This window comes from Sinocyclocheilus anshuiensis, unplaced genomic scaffold, assembly GCF_001515605.1.
Source record: "Sinocyclocheilus anshuiensis isolate Anshui unplaced genomic scaffold, SAMN03320099.WGS_v1.1 scaffold882, whole genome shotgun sequence".
NCBI classification, from domain to species: domain Eukaryota; kingdom Metazoa; phylum Chordata; class Actinopteri; order Cypriniformes; family Cyprinidae; genus Sinocyclocheilus; species Sinocyclocheilus anshuiensis.
In genome coordinates this window covers 924,559-948,659 of record NW_015540910.1, presented here as the reverse complement: position 1 = coordinate 948,659, position 24,101 = coordinate 924,559, and the positions used below count along the sequence as shown (strand labels likewise).

The 24,101-nt window shown below is 38.8% G+C and overlaps 1 protein-coding gene across 1 annotated transcript in view; it reads right to left on the bottom strand.

The window, feature by feature from the left end:
- The window catches only part of LOC107689243 (proton myo-inositol cotransporter-like), an 87,437-nt gene that overhangs the window by 15,398 nt on the left and 47,938 nt on the right, over positions 1-24,101 (bottom strand). Inside the window, exons 5-7 of the mRNA XM_016487185.1 lie at positions 11,394-11,557; positions 10,858-10,978; positions 1,568-1,693 (exon numbers count right to left, since the gene is read on the bottom strand). Coding sequence (XP_016342671.1) covers positions 1,568-1,693; positions 10,858-10,978; positions 11,394-11,557 — 411 coding nt within the window. The remainder of the gene's footprint in view (positions 1-1,567; positions 1,694-10,857; positions 10,979-11,393; positions 11,558-24,101) is intronic.

The following is a 24,101-nucleotide window of genomic DNA, read 5'->3' as shown; positions in this document are numbered from 1 at the left end:
GTGGGGGGGGGGGCACTCTGGAGGTCCCTCAGGACAGACACGGGACAGTGGGCCTCCAGAGCTGTACCCGTTCGGGGTGCCATGGCAGATCAGGAGCCTCGGTAGGCCATGGCGGATCAGAAGCCTCGGTAGGCCATGGCGGATCTGGAGCCTCGGGGGGCCATGGCGGAGCAGGGGACTCGGGAGGCCATGGCCCCAGCCCCTGCCTCTACGGCTGGAGCCATAGTACCCCTCCCAAAAAAATACTTGGGGAAATTTAAGGGGCCTGGAGCCCTCCCGGGGCCTAACGGGGAATCAGGAGCCCTCCCTGGGCTTAACTGGGGATCTGGAGCCCTCCCTGGGCTGAGAGACTCTCCAGACACCAGATGACTGTCTCCTTCCAGTCGAGGTTGGTGGTGTCTGGGAGCTCCGTGGGATGATGGAATGTCATTCCGATCCGGAACAGCGTTGCGAGGGTTTCCCCCTCGAGGGAGCTGGTGAGGGCGAGCGGCACGAACGCCCTTGCAAAGACGATTGGGTCTGGGCTCGCCTGAGCCAGCGCGATAAACATTAATCGCTCCTCCATTTGGGGACGTGGAGGAACGCACGGGAAAAAAAACAAAACAAAAACTGTCAAAAAACGGAAATCAAACTGGGAGAGGGGGTGCCGCTTATTTTTAGGTCCGGTATTCTGTCACGGGTGCACTGCTGAGCGGACTGAGGAGCAAGGAACGGAGAGAGATGAGGAGAACATCAACCCAAATGGGTTTAATTAATACAAAGGAACACTCACGCAATACATGTAGACATAGACATTCACATACATTAACATACAATACCGGACCCTGGAGCACACACAGGGAACACTATTTATACACACAGGAGGAGGGGATGACGAGACACACCTGGGAGCAATGAAACATCAAGGGAAACACCTGGGACAAATGAACTTAACTAATCAGGACAGGAACAGGAAACTAACCAAATAAGGGCATAGGAAGGCACATGGGGAGCAAGACACACACAAAACATGGAACAGAGTCTGACACTGACACAAAACAGCATACGCAATTTACGTTCAAGTGGATACTCTCCAAAAACGCGGAGGAGACGAATTGTTGAATACATTTTTTTTATTTTTTTATTTTGCGCACAAAAAGTATTCTCGTAGCTATTATTTTACCGATCTCCTTGCTCCGTTTCTGGACCTTGATTGTGTAAGGACCCTTGCTGTCTATGGGAGGGTCAAAGAGCTCTCAGATTCCTTCAAAAATATCTTAATTTGTGTTCCGAAGATGAACGGAGGTCTTACAGGTTTGGAACGACATGAGGGTGAGTAAATAATGACAACCATTTTTGGGTGAACTATCCCTTTAACAAACTAAAATGTGTTAGAAAATGTGTTAAAAATATAAAATACAAGTAGGGAAACATGACAACAAATTGTATTTGAGATTTTACATCTGGCGAGTATTGGATAACTTTGTAATGTATTGTAGAATGAATAAAAACACATAATATGCCCAAATATACACAGAACAGCTCAAGTGCTTGCACATACAGAGGCTCTGTTTCAGTGCTGACTCACTTGCCCCACGCTGCTCTCTCAGTAGAGGCCGGATTGACGGGCACACAGGAGGAGGCAAACACAGCAGTGCTGTTTTCCTGATAACAGTAACCACAGCTTGGGTCCAACATACAGGGCTCGCATGACCTGAAAAACAAAGTAATGAGAGCAAGACAAATTACTTAAAAACTAAAACCCAACCAACTGACCTTGAATTCTTCTTGTCTTAAAGGCACAATATGTAATTTTCGCCGCTAGAGGGCGCTTATTCAAAATAAACAGAGGCAAAGGCGTAGTTTGATGACGCCATGACTGAGTGTGGAGTCATGGGAGTTGTCGTCTTCATCCCCACAGCCGATGCAATCCGACGGGACTCAGGCAGAAATCATGTTCATGGATGAGCTAATGATTTGTTAACGTAGTAGAATGAAGCAGGGTGAGGCTGAAAGCCGTCGAAGCGAAACGATGCTGCTGAACGAGCGTGACACACGTACGGCTTGAAAGCAGCAGAGCTTTTATTATGCCACAGTCGACCGCTTCCACTCCTTCCAGTCGTGCGTATGTGGGGGAAAAAAAAGCAGGGCTATTTTATCATACTAGATACATTTGAAAGTTCTGTTATTATGCTACTCTGTGCGGTCGTCACCAGTCTAATAAAACGCACAACATATTAAAGTGTCTTTGGTGTTTCCATGTTTTCTACAAAACAAAACCGGAAATCGAGGGGTTATGACGTCATTGGCAGGTGACACAATAACACTATAGACCCGTGTCACTAGTTAAAATTGCTTATTTCTCTGGATTTAAACATTCTTCGAAACATTTGTGATAATGTAAGTACACAAGTCAGCAAAATATATAACATTGTTCTAGTGGTTTTTGGATATTTTAATAAAAAAATCTTAAATATTGTGCCTTTAAGTCAACATAAATCAAAATGGACTATATGCACTGTCTTAATACATATTTCTAGAATTCCTTATATGCGTGACTCATCATTGCACATTGTTCTAAACAAACAAACAAAAAAAAGTTAATTGCATTCATAATCTTTCATCAAAACATAATAATTTGCTCCACATGTTGGAACAACTTTCATTTTCGTCAAACCACCTGTCATATTTTCACAATTCAATCAACTGATGGATAACATTGCAGTAAGTCCCACTGTGCAATTTTTCTTGTTAAAAATCATGTTTCACTCAGAAATACAATAAGCAACTTATGGAAATAAAATCTAATGAAATCTATTATCTTTGATCTAGTGAAATCTACAGATATTTATTATACTTTTTGAAAGACTTTTCTTATGTTTACCATGGATGCATTTGATCAAAAATACATTTAAAATGCTGTGAAATACACTGCTCAAAAAAAAAAAAAAAAAAAAAGTTACAAATCTTTATTTATATACATTGTGTAAATCGTTGATAATGGTCTGTGGAAGCCAAAATCAACTCATTGAGGGATGGATTTAAAAAAAATAAAAAATTACAGGCTGATCCATGCATATATTTCATCAAAGCAACTCATAATGTAAGTCAAAAGTGTGTATGGCCCCCACGTGCCTTTAACCTGTTAACCTGCACCCCCCCATTTTGGGACTCAGCTGAAAATGACCTACCTAACTTAAAGGGGTCCTATTATGCTCTTTTACAATGTCTTGAATTTGTTTTGGGGGTGTACTAGAACATGCTCTCATGCTTGGTGGTTCGAAAAACGCATGATTTTTTACATAATTTACATTATTACAATACCTTTCTCCCCATCCTGGCACAAACAGCTCGATTAGTTCCGGGTTTGATGAAGGCCCGCCTTCCGAAAAACGAAATGTGATGTGCTTGGTTAGCTGTCCCAGTGCGTTGTGATTGGCGAACAGCTTAGACGGTGTTTCAGTACTGCCCTGCCCCTTGCCAAAGCAGCAAGTTCTGTCTGCTCTGTTTAGTTAAGGATGGCATCAATATTGCCATATCAATTTGAGCCGGATTCAGACCCAGAGAATATTGAACAAGAGGATTGCGCAGAACCTTTGCACGCACGGATATTGCAAGACATATTAGAGTGGTAACGTCATTGTTGTTGTTTTTATTTTTTTGGCTATATCACGTTTTAGATAGGATGTCAACAACCGCTTAAAAATAACTTTATACAGTTGAATTTATTTATACCATAGTCCAGTGTTTCCCAGGCGGCATATATATGCAACCTCATTCTCTGCCAGCAGGAGGCGATGTTGGAGTGGTAGAGATCAACGTTTCGCCGGTAACGGCTGTACACAAAGCAGCGCTCCGCTCAAAAAAACACTGCATTTTCTGAAGACAGTCGGTTTCCTTCAGAAATACAGTGATATAAAAACACCCGCACTCAATGTATGTGAAACAGTGTAGTCTCATAATTGAAGTGTAAATTCTGCAGATTACATCATTGTCTAGTATTGTACAGTCAGCAATTTATTACAAAAACGTTTTCATAATTGTAACACATATTTACATACATAATTATTCAGGTGCATGTGTAATAGCTTGCGAAAACTTGAGGCTACAGCAGCACTTCTTCCTTGTCATCTTGTCTGATGCACTCAACCAAGCGTTCTAACCACGCCTATTCCCACCCCCCAACCATTCGAATTTCCGTAGGTGGGAATTATTTTAATGATATTCTAATGGGCCGCTTTGTGATATCACAAAACCCGGAAAACAAATGCTGTAGTCCAAACGAGCCGGTCGTTGTAGTTCTTGAAAAAGGGATTTTTTAAAAACTAAATATCTCCCTTTGGAGTGGACTTTGAGTTAAGTTTGAAGATCTTTTTTATGCCCAAACATACACTCTACACACTGACTAAAATTCAAAAAGTGAAAAAGCATAATAGGACCCCTTTAAAATCAGGGTGTCCGCGGGGTCTTAAAAGTATTAAAAGTTGATAAATCAATTTAGAGAAAATTAGGGCGGCGCTATCAATATGTGGGGTATTTTGAATGAGCGCTCGCAGTCGCAGTTCACTTTCGATTTCGCGATCGTGCGCGCACTGTGTAAAGGGAGCACATCTTACGATAAAAGATATTTGTCAATGAGCTCGGGATCTGTTGAGGAGCAAATCCTCCAACATCTTGTCAGTGAGCAGGGGAAATCCGTTGAAGTTTACTTCACTTCGGAACATTCATTCACGGATTTGCGCTGCGCAGCGTCTTCACACACAGACAAAACTTTCTAGAGAAATATGAAGTGTGACATAATATACCTCTGTAAATAAATACTATTTAAATTTACGTCTCGCACACTTTAATGCCCTTTGTATGGAACATTTACACTCGCTTCGAACTGGGTGGCGGAATATCCGGTGATGTCCACTTCGCAGAGCTTCAGTGCTATCAGGCTAAAGTTAGCATTTTCCAAGATCTCCTACTGCACCTTTAAGTATTCCTGACAATGTCTATGCATGCTCCTGATGAGATGGCAGATGGTGGCCTGGGGGATCTCCTGCCAGACCTGGATCAGGGCAACACTGAGCTCCTGGAGAGTCTGTGGTGTGACTTTGTGGGTTCAGATGCTCCGATAATATTTCAGAGGTTCTCAATTGGATTTGCACCAGGAGGAAACCAGGGCCCACTGCACTAGCACAAGGTCTGACAGTGGCTCTGAGGATTTCATCCTGGTACCTAATAGCAGTAAGGGTACCATTGGCTAGGACATGGAGATCTGTGCAACCCTCCAAAGATATTCCTCCCCAGACCACCACTGGCCCACTGCCAAAACGGTCATGCTGGATGATGTTGCAGGCAGACTCCAGACTCTTTCATGTCTGTCACATGTGCTCAGTGTGAACCTGCTCTCATTCGTAAGAGAATGGGGAGAACCTGCCAATTCCGGTGTTCTCTGGTAAATGCCTAGCAAGCTACATGGTGTTGGGACTGTGAGCACAGGTTCCACTAGAAGACGTCAGGCCCTCATGCCACCCTCATGGAGTCAGTTTGGTCAGAAACATGCACACCAGTAGTCTACTGGAAGCCATATTGGAGGGCTCTGGCAGTGCTCCTCCTGTTCCTCCTTGCACAAAGGAATAGATACTGGTCCTACTACTGGGTTGTTGCCCTTCTATGGCCCTGTCCAGCTCTCCTTGTGCTCTCCTCTGATGTATCTCCTCCATGCTCTTGAAACTGTTCAGGGAGTCACACCGAACTTCCTCGCGATGACACGTATGGATGTGTCATTCTGGAGGACCTAGACTGTGCAACCTGATTGGGTTGCAGACACTGCCTCATGGCATGAACCCTAACAAAACACAAAACTAGGGACCACACATTTAGGAAAGAAAAGAATAGAGCATTGTCTGTGGCCAACACCTGCTAACCATCACCTTCTTGGGGGTTGTCTTGTTGTTGCCTCTCTAGTGCACCTGTTGTCACTTTTATTTGCACCAAATAAGGTGAAACTGATTTACAATCACTTATGCTTCCTAATTGGTCTGCTTGGTTTTATCCTGATTAAAGCTGTAATACAGTAGAATACATGATTGCATTGTAGCATTTTTGTAAAGTAATTGTTTAATTTGTAACAGTAAGAACCGTTTGCCAGCTAGTATTGCTCGCTACCACAGCAACCGCATGCGCATCCATGTTTAACGCTTCTTGTAGCTATTTGAAAAATATCTGTCTGTCTATACACATAAAGTTTATAATTGGAACACAGTTAATTAATGGAGCTGACGAGCTGATGATTTGAATCAGGTGAGAGAGAGATGCAAACCAGAGCGTGTGCAGAGCAGGGGGATGCGAGGAACAGGATTATTGGTGCGTTCAAGACCATGCTGCACACATGAACGCCACCACAAAGTCGTTATTACGAGTGGGAAACTCATAATTTTCTTTATAGGGGTCATCGGATGCCCATTTTCCACAAGTTGATATGATTCTTTAGGGTCTTAATGAAAAGTCTAAACATGCTTTGGTTAAAATTTCTCAATGTTAGTTTAAAACAACACCCTTTTTACCCTGTCAAAATCAGCTCTTTTCAGAGCAACCTGTTTTGTTGCATGTTCCTTTAAATGCTAATGAGCTCTGCTCACCCCGCCCCTCTCTTCTGTGGGATGACGAGCAGTACTGTTTACTTTAGCCACATTTAGCCCGCGAAACTTGCTAACTAGCACATTATTAGGAAATGCGATTTGCAAAGCTTCATAAAAAAACCCTTATACTCACTTCTGTAGGTGAGGCTGGATCACGAATAATTCGCACCAACATAGATTGCATTTAGCATTTAGGCAGATCGGGAGGAGCATTCCCTTCAAAAGCTAAAGTAATTCACTGCGTCTTCAGCTGCTCAGATGTCGGGAGTAAATGACGACTGCTATATTCATTACTACATCCAAGAACAGAATACCTCAATTGCTATGGAGACATTCTTGTCTTATGTCCCTGCTCCAGTGAAACAATGGCGGTCGAACTGTTCACAGCTCACTCAGGGCGGGTCTAAGGTAAGATGGGCGTGTCAATCAACAATCGTGGGAGGGGCCTTGGTCTGTGTGACGTCACACAGACAAGAAGCTGAGAACGGCTTGATTTGAAAAATGGGATATTATTTTTAGGGATTAAATAAAAACCACTGGGTGGATTTTTATCATTATAGGGTGGATGTGTACACACACTGCCAACACACATTTATGTTCAAACAAAATGTAAACGTGAATTTTGCATCCAATGACCCCTTTAAGCCCAGAGTTTCCGAGTTGGGGGCGTGTCAGTGAAAAAACGTGTCGGATGCAATGGACGCAGCCAAAGACTTGATATGCAGACTTGATCTGTATTGACAGTAAATTTGTTGAAATTAATAAAATATATTTTTTTGTAATGTACAATAAAACTATATGTTACAGATGCAAAATATATTATTGTATAATTACTATAGAATACATAGTGATTCAGTTTACATCACCTTCATAAATGTAATAAAAACAGAAAAAAAAGCTAAAACACTATGATGCACATTTTTTATTCATCATTTTGTAGATGTAGAGTAAAAAAACCCATTGCATTTTATGTAGAAAAGTGAAATCTTGTTCTTGTTGTTTTCTTGTTCTTTTATTCATCATTTTGTAGACGTAGTGTTAAAAAATCGTTGCATTTTATGTAGAAAAGTGAAATCTTGTTCTGACCAAAAGTGACTTAAATGCATCTAATGTAGTAATTACAACCTGTCAACTCGTAAGTATGAACATCCCAGGAGGACTTGAATGCAGCATAAGAACTGCTGCTTTAGAATATTTATTTTGAAACTTGTGAATCCATTAGAATCGTTAGAAGACAGAATCACGTTGTATATATGAATAGATTTTTTCGTGCACCCCTAGTTTTGATGGCATGGCAACAACTCTTCCTCTTCTCTAAAGCAGCGGAACATGGCCCCGCCCCCTTTGTTGCATGTTCCCGGGGGTGGGGTTTATGTCAATTTCAGGGTTTGTGATGTCACCAACCCAGGAAGTAGCTCGTTGTTGTCCCTACCAGTCGTAAGTGTAGGCATTAAACTGCCATAATATTAAAAGACAATATCTCAGTTTGCATTGAACTTTCAGTGTCGTAACTTTGCAGATATTGTTTATGCTCAAACAGCAACATTACACACTAACTAAAGTTAAAAAAGTGAAATCACAATTAACCACCCCTTTAACTGACTTGGTGTTATGCTGTGATAATTAAGTGTTCCCTGAATTTTTTGAGCAGTGTATTACAATTCTAAATAACTAACTTCTATTTCTTTTCATTTTAAAATATAGTTTATTCCAGTGATGCCAAAATCTTCATTGCCATATGATCTTTCAGAAATCATTATAATATTTTCTGATTATACACAACTTCCGTTTTCTGTTCCGTTTTCTAAGCTGCATGAATGACTTGCTCAGAAATATGCATGATTATGAAATCACAACCATGATCCCATTAACATATACATCAACATGTATTCAGTATTCAAGTCTTGGTCAATAAGTCTTGCACGGCAGTTACAGTGAGTCCATTAAACACTGTATTCCATTATGTAAGAATGTTGAAAGGGCTTTTGAGACAGTCTATGCACAAATTGGTTTGCTGCTGTGATGACAGTGCAGTCATTACGCATCCATTAGCAGGAAAATAAACATGCTTTGTTTTGGCGGTGTGTGTATGGTGAACTGGATGTGGTATACGAGTAAATTAGGATGGAGAGAGAGCCATGCTCTGTCAGACTGGGAGGGGGGTGTCATTGTTATGAGGTTACACACTTCAGACACTCTATTACTGTGACATTAAGGAACAGCGAGCAGCTTGGACCCCCTAACACACGCAGTTATTGCTGCAATGTACACACCAACAGAGCCAAACATAAAATTGATTTTCACTCAGGTTGGAGACCAATACGTTGTGTGTTGACTAAAGCAAGAGGAACCCATTAGAAAGGGTCTAATTTCACAATTAGAGTGGTGATACAGACACTAGCAATAGTTCTCCACTGGACTCAACTTCAACTAGACACAGATTAAAGTCAACCTGAAATGCCATTTGCTAACCATTTTACTTCCAGAATGTGATATATTTCAGAGTGAGACGGATTACATGACAAAAATACAGGGTGTGACTTGATTTTATCCTTCTATGATGATTCTATTACAATTATTTAATTTATTTATTTTTAAGGGGGGTATAAAGTAAAAATGTCAGGGTGGTACAATGTAATGAACAAAAAGTCCTATTAAAATGATAAAATTCTTGAAAAGACAATGTTATTAAGTAGTTTGGTTCTTATCTTTTAGTATTATTTCTTTATGATTTAATAACAGTTCCTTGAACAAAACTGTTTCGATATTTATAATCTATTAAAAAAAAGGTATTTAAAAATCTTACGTCCACCAAATTAAAGTCATGTGAGGTGACCAGAAATGATGCAACCAACGTGCAGAAAACAAACAAAAAACAAGAAATTACACAAAAGAAGAACATGCAGACCCTCATGACTATGTGTCAAAGTCAGTGAATTTCTTAAAATATCAGATTTTACCTTTTCATTACAAGGCTAGGTTAGTTCAGGTTGTACAATGTCATGCGTTATGACTCTTCAAAAACGTACTTCATGTACAATTAATGATATTTAAAAAAAATATTTTTCTCTCCAAATATCAAGAATTATATAGGACTACTATTGTCAAACTGCCACTTTTGAGGAGACTTTTATACAGAACAAGGAGCTGTTTATATGTATACATATTGGGGGTCTCTAGATTGGCCTAGAGTCCGTGGGGTGTCTGGGTCTGTAAAATGTTTAAACCCCTGCTTTACAACATGTGGTCTGGGGTGCTTCTATTAGATCGCCTCGGACCCTGATAGGTTCTTCTCCTGTCTGATAAAGATGATAGATGTAGATGATATTGCCCCTGAAATCCACCTGGGGTCAATTATACTGGCAGGTGGTGCTGATGATGTGGAGACTGATAGTATTCATAAAGTCCACAGATAGCAATTGAATTCCACAGTGTTCCTATCTCATTTTCAGGCATCTCCCATAGAGGCTTGATATTCACTTTATTCCAGTATGAATCCCCCAGATCACTATAGCAGCGGTTCTGAAACTTTTCCATGCTAAGACCTGCCTAGGGAGGTATCATAAAGGTATAATCCATCACTTTTAGACATTTTAGAGTGAAATACGAATTTGAAATACATTTTCTCACTATCATACTATTACACTGGATAGGCCTTCTTATCAGTTTCATTACTGTAAGGCAGATAAACAGAATAAGGATTTGGTAAAGGAGTCTTTTTGAATGATTCATTAAAAGAACAGCTTCGTAAGAGCAGTTTGTCCATACATTGGACTGCATTGGTCACACTGTGTGTTAATTTTTGCATGCAGCCCTCGAGTTCTTGTGGTGTGTAACATGAGAAAAATGTATAATTAAAGGTACGCCTACCAACAAACATGTGAGAACTCTCTATATTTCATATTTGGACACGAACATCACCATTCTTTGCACAACCAATTTATTTCTACTCCAATCCACAGTTTGAAAAGTGCTACAAATACTCTTTAGTAATCCACTCTACCAAGAGTTGTCACTCTTCAAAATTTTCTATTTTTTTCCCCTCACAGAACAAAACACGTCATACAGTATGGAATGTCATGGTGATAACAGAAGTCACTTTTGATATGTGCTAAATGACAAGACACCGAATAACAAGACAGCTGCCACTATGAGTGTACTATATCTTATATAGTGTACTCATGAATTATTTATATTGCCATTGGCGAGAAGCTCTAGAAGATAAACCTGCCCATTAAATCATACTCACAGATGTGTTGTGCAGCTGGAGTTGGGTGTCGTGGGGTCCGTCAGATGTAGTGTAACAGGAGGAGAATGCTGGGCTGACAGGAGGAAGCCAACCGATAGGATACACAGACTCAAAACAGTACCTGTACAGAAAGAATCAAAAATCCATATGTATGAAAACAGATATATTTTGGCATATCTCAAAATGTTCAGAATAGCATTTCAAATAACGAAAAAGTAGTGGAAACTTGGGCAAGTTATCGGACAGGGAAGTTGCAACAAGGATTATATTTGTCTAACCAGTTTTTGAGTCCAAGGTACAATTTAAGTATATATTTCGCATAGTGGTAATAAGTTTTTGTTTTCATTTTAAACTATTTCATTACAATATCTGTTGGATACAGTTGAACAACTGTTTCATGTTTGTATATTACAAACACATGAACTAGCCCCAGTCTCTCTTAACTAGTGAGTTAAAAAGGCACCCAAATGTTACCCAGAATACATTCTGAATGTGCTGGAATATATTCTGCTTCTCCAAGTATGTAAGAATCTTACCAAAGATGCTTCCCAACGTAAGTCTGCGTCTGCCCACCCTTTCAACCAACCAAACGCCCAGCAAAGTAAACAGAAAATTTGTGAACGCTGTTACAGTCACTAGCCAGATGGCCAACTTGTCATCACGTACTCCAGACATCTGCAGAATGGTGGCGCTGTAGTACCTATAAACAGAGTGCAAAGGAAACATATATATATATATATATTATATAACTTCCTGGTGCTTTTCAAGTCCTTTTTTGTAGGTTACATGTCAGGTTACTTTTTATGGATATATTCCATTCTGACTGAAAAGCAAGAATACAACCACATTGCATTCTCGGTATTATTCCTTACAAATAATAAGAGCATGTTAGTATGTATTTTTGGACATAGCCAGACACTTTAGTTACTGCTTCATCTCTGACTGAGCCATCCAATCAGTGCTACTTCGCCCACATATCATCCAATGAGATTGTGGCCTTGCAACTCGACTCTTTCTGGCTGATGTCATCTCAACTTTTTCAATTAAAACTGCCTCCGTTTTGTATCAAGCATACTTACAACTAATTGCCTTTCATTGTGATTTACAGGGCTTTGGATGCATCAAATAATCATTTTCTGTGGGCAGTGAGCAGGGATCAAAATGATTTTTTTTTCACTCTAGCTATTAATCATAAATCAGCAGGAGTTGTGCTTTAAATCCTTCTTTACTATTAAAAACATACAATATACTGTCATTCTATACAGTAATTAAGCATGTACTCAGAAACAGACTCACACTCGTCTGTGACATCAGAACTTGAACGCCACATAATGGATGTGAGGTTAAGCGAGAGAGCGACACTCGAGCAAAAGTGTTTTTCTCCACACAAAGGAGTGAATCAGGAAAACATTCATTAACCCAAAGTAAAATGCCATCTTCCTGCTCTCTCTCTCTCTCTCTCTCTCTCTCACATTCATAAGGGATTTGCATTATTATATGCTGCCATAGTCTTGCATGCCGGCTTATACAGAATTAACTCATCCAAGGATTAAAATTATTTCACTTACTCACCTTCATGTCATTCCAAACTTACATGATTTTCTTTCAGAATTTTCACCCTGCTCTTTTCCATATAACACAAAGTGAATGTTGACCAGTGGGCTGGTCAAGCTCCAAAAAATAGTCAGTGATTGCAAATTAGTTTTGGTCTCAATCATTCATGAGATGTCAAATTCTAATATGTGCATATTTAAATCACATTAATGAGATTTGACAGCAACAGTGGATGGGAAATTTGTGATGGGAAAAAGTGAATATCAAATTCACACATATACATTTCAATCTAATTGTCAAGACTCAGAATATATTGTACAAGTTATGGGCTACTGATGGGATACTTTTTTTTTTTTTTGTCCTGCATAGTTCAGCTTGACAGCATTTGCCTCAATTTACTTTTACTGTAAAGGGAAAATTTGGACAACAATGATGTGTTTAAAGACCGAAACATACTCTGTGCAAGTATGGATCAGCTGGATTTCATAGGTCACTGGCTGCATCCGAAATCTGATACTTTAATATTATATAGAAGGTGAAAATAAGTTTGTGAAAAGAGTAGCATGATCAAATACACAGTGTTCATAAAACAGTTGGTGAAAAGTACCTGGATGACTTACAACTTCCAGCTTCTGACATGATTCTGATGTGCACATGTGATGGACATTTTACTAAAAGTTTTTACTACAAAAATTTTTGCTGCAAATAAAAGTAATGTTGCAATTCACTTTGAAACTGGTTCATGGCTTAAATACACAAAATAATGATCTTTAAAAAAGCATCATATGACCCCTTTAACAAAGACTTTTTAAAATCTCTATGGGGGAAAAAAAAATGAATGGAAAAATACTTCTGAAACCAGCTAACTTAATACAGTATATCGTGCCTGGGTTTCATTTCAGACATCTGGACAACTTATTGTTACCTGATCCATTTATTTAATGCACAAATTAAATTAAGGATTAATGCAAGAATGCATGCTAAGTATGTACAACAAAACCGAATACACTGGATACAGCTGATGAATTCCACAGAAATCGTGTGGTTTTTCAGTACAAGTAATCTCAGTGGAAAGTCTGGATGTCCAGTGTTACTTCTGCTATTACTAAAGAGAATTTAACAAGAGATACAGAGATTTTGTGATAAAAAAAGAAAAGAAACAATGCTTTCAATCTACCCGCTTAGACACTCTCTCAGTGTGTAAAAAGGACACGCTCTGCTCAGAGAGTGCTGATAAGAAGAGCTGCTGTGAAATCACACATTTGGGGTCTCTATTGTTTGGTCTACTGTGGCAGTTTTAAACTACAAACAATGTTTAATTAGGCAGAAATCCAGGACAGACGGTGCCTGTGTTCGAATTCAACAAAGAGATTTAAAAACTGCCAAATTTGCTGTAGGAATGGTTACTAAACATTGCTTTTTATATTTTGTGACAGCTGAAATCTGACATGTGAAGTGTGAAAAAGTGAATGAGTACTCTGTTTTCTATGTTTGGTTGCCCAACAAATATAACCATATCTGCCATAACCAACACGCACTAAAGTAAAACAATCTGAAAAATTGCATCCACACCGTAAGTGGTTCTAAGTAGCATTTGGCATATTTATTAGCATGAAAAAGGTGGTTCGGTCGTCTTGTTTAAGCTGGTCTCCCAGTTTGGTCAAGTTGACAGTTACCTCAAACCTCTTCAAAACCAGCAATATAGACGAGCCTGCAAGTTTTTCTTGTCTCGCTTGTGTTATCACCAGTGCTGGGTAGTAACTGCAGGATTACATGTAATCTGGATTACATAATCAGACTCCAAAAATTAAGTACTTGTAATTAGAGTATTACATTTTAAAATGCTCATGATCAGATTACAGTAACTTTTTTATGGGTTACATAAATACAAATTGTTCACACAATGGCAGTAAATTATAATTTATTGATTCTGCCTAATTCCTTTTATTTCTTTTTTACATTTTTCTCTCTAAACATCCTGTTGTGTCATTGCATGTAGCTTTGACTGCAGGTAAACAAATAAAATATTTATATTTTTAGTGTTCAAGTATTAAAATAATTTATTTTTATATTACTTTTTTTATGATTGTATTTATTATTAGCTTCTTATCAACTCACAAACCCACTACAGGTCTTACGTTAAGCCAAGTTTGGGAAACCCTGGTGTAATGTAAGGATTACTGCATTGTGTGATGTTGATATATTAAAAATAAATAAATACATTTAATATATTTTCTTTCTCTTTGCCTTTTTATAAGTTAGATTAAAAGTAATCTAAAAAGTAGTCTGAATACATTACCTAAAATTAGTAACCTAGATTACATTACTAACTACAATTTTCATCATGTCATTTATAACCAGCTCATTTCTAAACATTTCTAAACCATTTACCATATGAATCTATGAGTCACGTTTCACATCAAAGAAAAAAACAAACAAACAAACTGACAAATACATTGCTGTCAATTGTTCATAATGAGTTTTCCTTCTTCATGCATTATTGACACCAATATGTCAAAATTTATTTTTTTTTCTACTGTAAATTGTAAAAAAAAAACAAAAAACTTTTTGACCCCCAGCCAGCATCTATCATATTGAGAAATTACATCGCTCTAATTATTTAGCCATTTAACACATGAATCAGCTGCGAGACATTGAGCATTTAACCAACTTATTAAAAAAGGTCATTTTGGCAGCTAATGCAAATTTAAACTGAATTAATTCCCACTTTCATGAAGACTGGACTACCATTGAGCTTTACGAAGACTTTCACACATCCATTGTTTGTGCCTGCAGACCCAGGCCTCTCAGAGGAGAGTATCACGTTTGCCTAGTTCTCTGTTCACAGTATTCCCTTGTGTGTACGTGTTTAAAAGTGCTCTGTCTTGATCCTTAAAAGCATCCTGGCTCCATTCCATTGAGTTGATGAAAACTGGAAGCCTTTGGTTGCCCTCATCAAGGGTCTTGGAAAAAAAAAACCTCATTCTCTAATTGTCTCTTCTATTGGCCACAAATATGCTGGATAAAAACCCTGATAAAAGAAGAAACGGGGTACAGTACCATAGTTCAATGATAGAGAGATGCGGTATTGTTTGTGGTAAAAGTGGTGTCAAAGGTCAGGAAATGAGAAGAATGAAGCCTAAGCCACTGATGAGTGTTCACTACAGGGGTAGAAAATAGATGTGTCTTATTCCTTGCACACCATGGCAATTGCTTTCTTTCCCTGTTTCATTATACAGTGGTTCTGGCAGTGGGTCAGCGACCCCTGTGGATTTCTTCAGATAATCTCAGCTGCAGATCTACAGGTCTTCAAGCGGCTAACACCACTTCTGCCACTGAATAATGTTAGTATCAATAAATGCAAGATAAGGACACCAAATATCATATGCATTTGTAACCTGTATTTAAATTACAAGTAAAATTGTAAAAAAAAAAAATGATTTAGCTCCGCCCATTCCCATAAAGCACCATAAACGACATAATAAAGTTGGTTTACCTACTATAAAAACATTGATCACGAATCATGATCATTTTAACAAGATCAGTCCATCACGACCAGCTAAATTACCAGCTGTCTAGTTATCAACCAAAATAGAAACCCGTTTCTTGACTTTTATAGCTTACGTAAGCTGGATTGTTGATGCCGATAGTTAAAAGATTCTCAGTGAAGCTGAAAAATAGAAAAACAAGACAGATTGACCTTCAGAATTATGCAAGCACTAACGCAGTCATGGCTTTGAGTTATCTACAGTGCTGTTAACCTTCCTACAAAGGCCTCGGCACACAAATGACCACGAATGAAAGATTTCGTTAAACGCAAAATGGCAAAAGCCGTGGACACATGCCAAGGTGTGAGATGGATTCTCTGAAAATAGAAACTGTTTGAAGAGCACTCGCACATAACCCTGCATGGCAAATTCACCCCAGACTTCTCGATGTGAGTCAAGGAATCAACAGAGATGTCAGATGGCGAGCAAGGGATGGGGGAAGGGCTCTGATGGGGATAGAAGAGGTAATTGCTGAGTGTTTGGATGAGATAAAGACTGGTGTGGTCGATGTCTAGACTGGATCTCATTTGAAAGGGCCACGTCAAGAGGATTCACAATTTTTTGATCTTTTGAGAAAAATCTTGACTCACTAGAAAAACCTACAGTCACTTTTAGAACTCAAGACTTCTTGTTGCAGATCTGAAACTAAGCTGGAACATGGACATCTTTCTGATGTCAGAAAGATGAACACATTTCAACACAGATGTGGATGAAACATCATACTAAAATACTCTGAAAGTGACTACTTTTTCACTTATCTGAGTCTTTTTATTTATTTTTGTGAACCAACATACAGAGCAACCAAGTCTGATTCCTGATTAATGACTCTTATGAGCCACTTCTTTTCACTTTTACATGTATTCATTTAGCAGATGTTTTCACCCAAACAGACTTACAAATTTCTAGTGAATTGCAAACACTTAAAAATCCTTTACTGAACCGAATATCATTAATTTTGCCCTGTATGCCTCAGTGAGCCAAAAACGTATTTGTCAGGGGTGCGGTGTATAATGAGTGCACGAAGAAGAAGATGAACATAAACAGTCTGTAATTAATCCACACAGAAGGTATCCACAGAAGGCAGGCAGGTAACACACACACAATTCAACTTTAACTTTAACACTGGACGAGGGAACACAGTAACAGACTAGAACTAAATACATTGGCAAATGAAGATAATTAACGAAACACACCTGAACCAAATGATACAATCAGACGGAGACAGAAACTAGGTCAAACAGAGCACATGGGGGAAGAAAACACAGAGAACACAGGAGCCAGGCGGGACCCAGGCCACAGCCATGATGGCGGCCCACGGAGGAGCCATGGTGGAGGAAGGGCCGACGACTCCATGGGGCCGACCGATGGCGGCGGAGCAGGTGGAGGTGGAGCCCGAGGCGGAGACGGAGAGCCGATGAGCCAGGGTGACGGGAAGGATCCCGAGGGCCAAGGCGGAGAAGATGGCTCCGGTGACCGAGGCGGAGGTGGGAAAGCGACAGAGGACCAAGGTGGAGCCGGAGGGAAGGAGGAGCCTGACAGAGCCTGAGGGACGAGGTGTAGCCGGAGGAGTGGAGCCCCAAGCGGCGGATTTTTACAGTGTTACGCATTATAACCAATCACACATGATTATGTTGAGCTTATGAATGCATTGGCCAATCGGAGGCACTCAGATGAGTCATCGCTGAAACAGCTTTTTTTTTCAACCAGAGTTTTGTTGTTCAGCGCTCTCGATCCCTGACTGAATTCTGCACTCTTGCGAATTCTGTCATCATAAACAACAAAGTGCAGATGTACATGCGATGCAAGTATAAGAGATTTATTCATCATACAGTGTAGATAGCTTCACTGATTGTAATGGGAGTTTTTTTTTTTAAAGATTTTTTTTTTTTATGTTCTTTGCTTGTTTTCTGTAGCTGCTTTTTTAGGCCTAACTGAGGAAATGTAAGCATTTTAATTAGTAACTTACAATGTTTCTATTAAATTGTTATTAGATTAAATACAAATTCAGTCATATTAAAAACATTAGGCTGCTTTTAGACTTACGCTGGAGTTGGTTCACTTTCCGCCACAAGTAAATAGATAATTAAATAAATTAGCATGACAATATTGTGTATCGGCGATCTACAGGCTGATGATAGGATGATTGAAAATTGATGAATGAAAATTGAGCATATCGCCCAACACTATTCGTAAGATAAACTTACTGTTAGTATGCAAAGGTACACTATTAGTATGCAGCTGCTCTCTTTGTATCTCTTTTGTATCTGCAATATTTCACAATTGCGTCTCTCTGTAAATGCACCTCACTAATCGACTGATCTGTTGTCGGAAAACTAGTTGATTAGTTGACGATACTGGCCTATTTCCATAAATCATGCACTTTAGCCGCTTTTCCACCGAAATTACCTCCTTATTTGTTATAAGTAACAAATAATTTAACCTCCTTAAATTACCTTTTTTCCCCCTAGACCTGTTGCTGTCTGCGTTTCCATCGCGGTCTAAAGTACCGTGAAGAATAGGCAAATAGTCTGGTGATGTAGGTCTGCGCGCGTTTCTCAATACCATGTACACAAATTTCGGACTTGCGTCCTCAGTAGTTCGGACTTCGCAAGTTCGACTCAGGAGTGTGAACTCCCGGGGTCGGGATGATGCAAGTCCAGTAATTCTGCAAATGGAACAGCAGCGTACTTGATAACGTCAGTCAGCTCACCTTGGCTACTGCAATTTTCCTCACTGTATTTACAATAAGACAAAATATGATATCAAACACCACTGCCTCTTTTCCTTTTCATTTAAACATTAATAGCCGCAGAAATGTAGTTCAGGGAACATGCATACTGTACATTACAATTAAACGAAATATTATATCAAACATTGCCTCTTTTCATTTTCATTTTGACATATTAATAGATTAATTCAATAATAGAATAAAGACCAAAGATTACCTGTTAGATTTACCCAAAACAAATTATATCTTATGTTTAACCACTACAGAGACATCAGAGCAAATGTCAGAAGGACTAGCCGAGTTGAGGCTGCTCTCATCGGGGAAACATGAGCACTGAGCGCCCGCTGATCGTGTGGAGCTCACATCTCTGAAATTGGCGAAACACATTTTTAAATAGGCGCTGTCTTTATAAATAAACCACAGGCTTGAGCTTTAAACAACTACATTCTCGCCTGAAATACTTTTAAAACTACATTTCATGACACAATAACAGTCATATTTTTTAAAAATTATGCGAATAAATGGTGGTTGAAATACAATGCTGCGTGAACTAAATCAATCAGCATGTTCAGCGCCCAAGTCCCACCTCCGAAAGTTACAGACCTTTGAAAAGGCTTTTGAAAACAAGTTGTTATGGAAGAATGAGCAATATAGACTAAACTGCAAAATCTAAAAGTGAATGTTGTATGAACAATAAATGTTGTACAAAAACGTTAGCCAATCATGACAGAGGTAATTTAGATATATAAGTCTTAAAGGTACAGTAGCAAAAAAAGTCAAACTAAGTCAAAGTGAATCAAAACTAAATTATGACTGTTTTGGCACAAAACAAAACCTTCAAATGCAACAAAATATATATGACTCATTTAAGAAGATTCGTAAGAGGAGTCATTAAATGTCTTACAATGTCCATTCTTATTTGTGAGATAAATATAATTTCCAATGTTAGGAAAGAGTGAATGCCGGATCATTTCTGATCCTAACAGTTTGAGGTACGCAGATGCCAAACATCCAAACACAAAAACAATATGTTATTAATTTAAGTCTTGTTTAAGTAACTAGAATCCATTTTATAAGAAGTCATCAGTGTTAAAATCCCCTACTATTCTGGAAATATGGAAGTGTACACAGGTGCCAGATACTAGACACTCTCAAATACAAAATGTTCCCTCGTAAGAGACTCCCGCTGGTCGGCAGACTGCCTCATTCACTCTAGCCGAAGGTACAAACACCTCACACTGACATTTAAGTTATGAGGCTTTCTCAAAGGTCTTACTGCTGCCACACTCCACTGAGAGAAAAGTGAGAGTTCAACAGCCATTTGTCTTTCTCACACACACTACAGCCTCAAAGGTAGCATTATAATGACTGAAAGCTCAACAACACTGACACTGGGTCGTGATTTCACAGAATGTCACGATGACTAGCTTTTGTATGTGTGTGATTAATTACGCAGTGGGTATAAATGCACATCACCAGAAGGTTGGTGTCAGTCTTGTTTTAGAGCAACAACTATACCATTTACTGTACACTATATACGTACTACATACAACTATAACCAAACTGACTTGTTCAGGTGTGTTTGATTAGGTTTGGAGCTATACTCTGCAGGAAAGTGGACCTCGAGGGCCAGAGTTGAGAACCCCTGTTTTAAATCCACTCACTGACTTGTTGCTCCCATCAATTTTGTTGTCTGGGTGCTTCCCAAATGCTGTGCTCTACACCATAGACAAGACCCGCTCTTTCGAATTTGAGTCCAGGCCATGATCTGAGTAGGAGTCAGAGTTAAGACCAAGACCAGAAGAGGGTAGAGTCTGAGTCAAGACAGAGACCTGAAGAGGGTCAAGTTGAGTCAAAGCGAGTCCAAATGCTCCCAAGTCAAGCTCGAGAACGACTTGAGAGTTAACATGGTCTCGAGTACTACAACACCGCTCTACACTGTTGGCAATAAAGAGTTTCCTAAAAAATGTCTTGTGAATTGTGATAAAACTGGCTGGTGTTTTGGATGTGACTTCCTTGTTGGCATTTCCTGGAGGCCTCATTTACTAGCATACAAAACAAAATACAAAATAATGTAAGTTTTTTTAATGTTTACATATAGTTGGTGATGGACTATGAACCCCTCTAGGGTTTTAAGGTGGTTTCTATACAGTCCATCAACAATCTATGATATTAGTGTTTATGACTCAGTTATTTTTAATTCACTGCAAAACATTTTCTTACTTAGTATGTTTGTCTTGTTTTCCTTTACAAATATCAAGATAAATTTACTGGAGAAAACAAAATGACTTAAGATATTAAATGTTTTTTTCTGAAAAATTAGTTTTTTCTTAAAATGAGAGTTAGTGTCATGGTACTCTTGTGAACATGCGTCAAAGACTGACATGGAAGAGAAAAAATTGTTGAATAAAGTCGTTATTTTTGTTTTCTTTGCGCACAAAAAGTATACTCATAGCTCAATAAAATTAAGGTTGAACCATTGATGTCACAGAATATTTTAATAATGTCCTTATTACCTTTCTGGGCCTTGAACATGGTAGTTCCCTTGCTGTCTATGCAGGGTCAGAAAGCTCTCAGATTTCATCAAAAATATCTTAATTTTTGTTCCGAAGATGAATGAAGGTCTTACCGGTTTGGAACGACATGAGGGTAATTAATGACAGAATTTGTATTTTTGGGTGAACTATCCCTTTAATGAGGCACACAGTATATCATGACAAGAAACAAATAGGTAATATTGTTAAACCTTAAGATGTTATATTTAAATTTTTCATATTCCTTTTTCTTAAAAAAATGACTGAAGATCTCAGACAAGTTTTGTTTTGTTTTTTTTTCTCTTCAAAATAGCAGCCCTGAATATCAATGAGCATTTTGAAAGGATTGTTCATATGGACTGCCTCATAGAGCAACATATTGCTTGTGCTTTATTTGGTTGAATCTCAGACACAATCCATCTTCATGATAAATGTGATGTAACAGGAGTGAAGGGACGTAATGGAGAACAGGCTGAGAGCATTGGGGGGACTGTGGACTCGCACTCAACACATGAAATGTGTGTGTGAGAGAGAAAAACAGAGGGAGACGCTAAGAGATAGACAGACAAAGAGGTAGAGAGAGAAGCACTCCCATGGGGAGTCACTAATGAAAGGAATGAACATTGTTTCGTGCTCAGATGGTATACAGCATTATATACACACACTGATCTGCACCCAACAACACACGCAAACGACAGACATAACCAAATACGAAAGCCATTCATCTGACCAAAGTATTAAGGCTGTTGATGCAGACAGCAGCAAAAATGTTGCATAATGGGAATAAAAAAACGTATATTAGATATGAGTAAAGTCTGGTCCACATTGCACGTAATGCTGCCTTTAAATCATGTTGGGATAATTTTATGCATTTTATGTATGAATTTTATGTAGACAAGATAAGTGCACATGAATGTCACAATAAGTGTTTGCAAATGTTTGCTGAAACTATGGATTTGGGAACTGCAGAATTGTTGAACTATTTTGGTAATTATTGAACTATTATTGAACTTGCGACCATAGTTGGGTAACAATGCTTTTGGGAATCGCACCCCAGAACTTGCCGTTTCCAGAAAGCTCTCGCCATTTTTGTTTGCAATATGCATCAGATGGTCAGTGAACAGACAGTGGGAAGTCCATGGCTGGTAAGCATGAATCATGCACAACTCCATACGGATCAAAAATCACAGAACACCAAAGACTGGTGGTGCCAGTACTGTCACAAAGCCAATGAACAAGTCATAGTGTGCCAGAAAGAACAAAAACAGACCAACAATGTATCACTCGAACCAATCAGTATTGCAGATGACCGCTAGCGCCTCTAATTAGCATCCGTCTTTATTAAAACACAGAGATTCCAGATTGTTCTGCCTGTTTGGCAACAGGGATTAATCTAATCATTTTATCCAGGCACAGATGAGGCTCAGTTGCTATGCACGCATACACATACAGGATGCCATCTCAAAAAAAAAACACGACCACCCAACATCAGCAAAACTGATCACAACCCTTGAGACTCTTTAAATGCTAGCATTTCTGTGTTAGCATGTAACGACGATGATTTATACTAAATGAGACATTAATGAATGATTCAGGCATGTGAATAATGGCTTTGGAGTGGGGTGAGGGGAGGGAAATCTGTTTGCAGGAAAGCAGGCATGTTCAATGTCTGATTGGAAGGAAGCATTAGCACAAGCTAATTACACCAGTGCTTCAGCCTACACAGGGGTCTCGTCCATCAGGAGGGGCTGCCGATCAATGATAAAACAAATCTATTTTCCTTCTGTCCAGTTATATTAATGCGGTGAAGACACTGACTTTTTCATTAAAAAATTTGCAGTTCATTTATGGTGTTATAATTGCTGTGTATATCTACAGTTGTGGTCAAAATTTTACATACACTTTGCAGTATCTGTGAAATGTTAATTATTTTACCAAAATGCATGTTATTTTTTAATTTAGTACTGACCTCAATAAGATATTTCACATAAAAGACGTTTACATATAGTCCACTAGAAAAAATAATAAATTGATTTATAAAAATGACCCTGTTCAACAGTTTAAATATGCTTGATTCTTAATACTGTGTTGTTATCTGGATGATCCACAGCTGTTTTATTAATTAATTCATTCATTCATTCATTCATGAGTCTCTTGTCGGTCCTGAACGTCTCGGTTACGTATGGTAACCCTCGTTCCCTGAAGGAGGGAACGGAGACGTCACGTCGGATGACCGACGAAATTGGGATCTCGCTTAGAGAGACCAATCTACTTCGAGTGTAAACTAAACGAGCCAATGTACATTGGCACATTGGCTCGTTTAGTTTACACTCGAAGTAGATTGGTCTCTCTAAGCGAGATCCCAATTTCGTCGGTCATCCGAAGTGACGTCGAGAGTGACCGACTGAAAGGGAACAGTTAAGCTGCCCATTGTTCTTCAGAAACAAATCCTTCAGGTCCCACAAATGATTTGGTTTTCCAGCATCTTTTGTGTATTTGAACCCTTTCCAACAATGATTTTGAGATCCATCTTTTCACACTGAGGACAACTGAGCTACTACTAGCTATTACAAAAAGTTCAAACACTCATTGATGCTCCAGAAGAAAACACAATGCATTAAGTGCCTTTAGGTGAACACCATCAGTAATTTTTAAAAATGTTTTAAAGAAGTATCTTTAGCTCATCTAGGTTGCATTTATTTGATCAGAAATACAGTAAACAGTATTATTGTAGAGCCGCAAAACGATTAATTGCGATAAATCACTTTCAAAATAAAAGTTTATGTTTACATACTATATGTGTGTCTATACTTGTATATATTAAGGACAATTATGTTAGATTTATATATAAAATATTTATATATAATATAAATTATATAC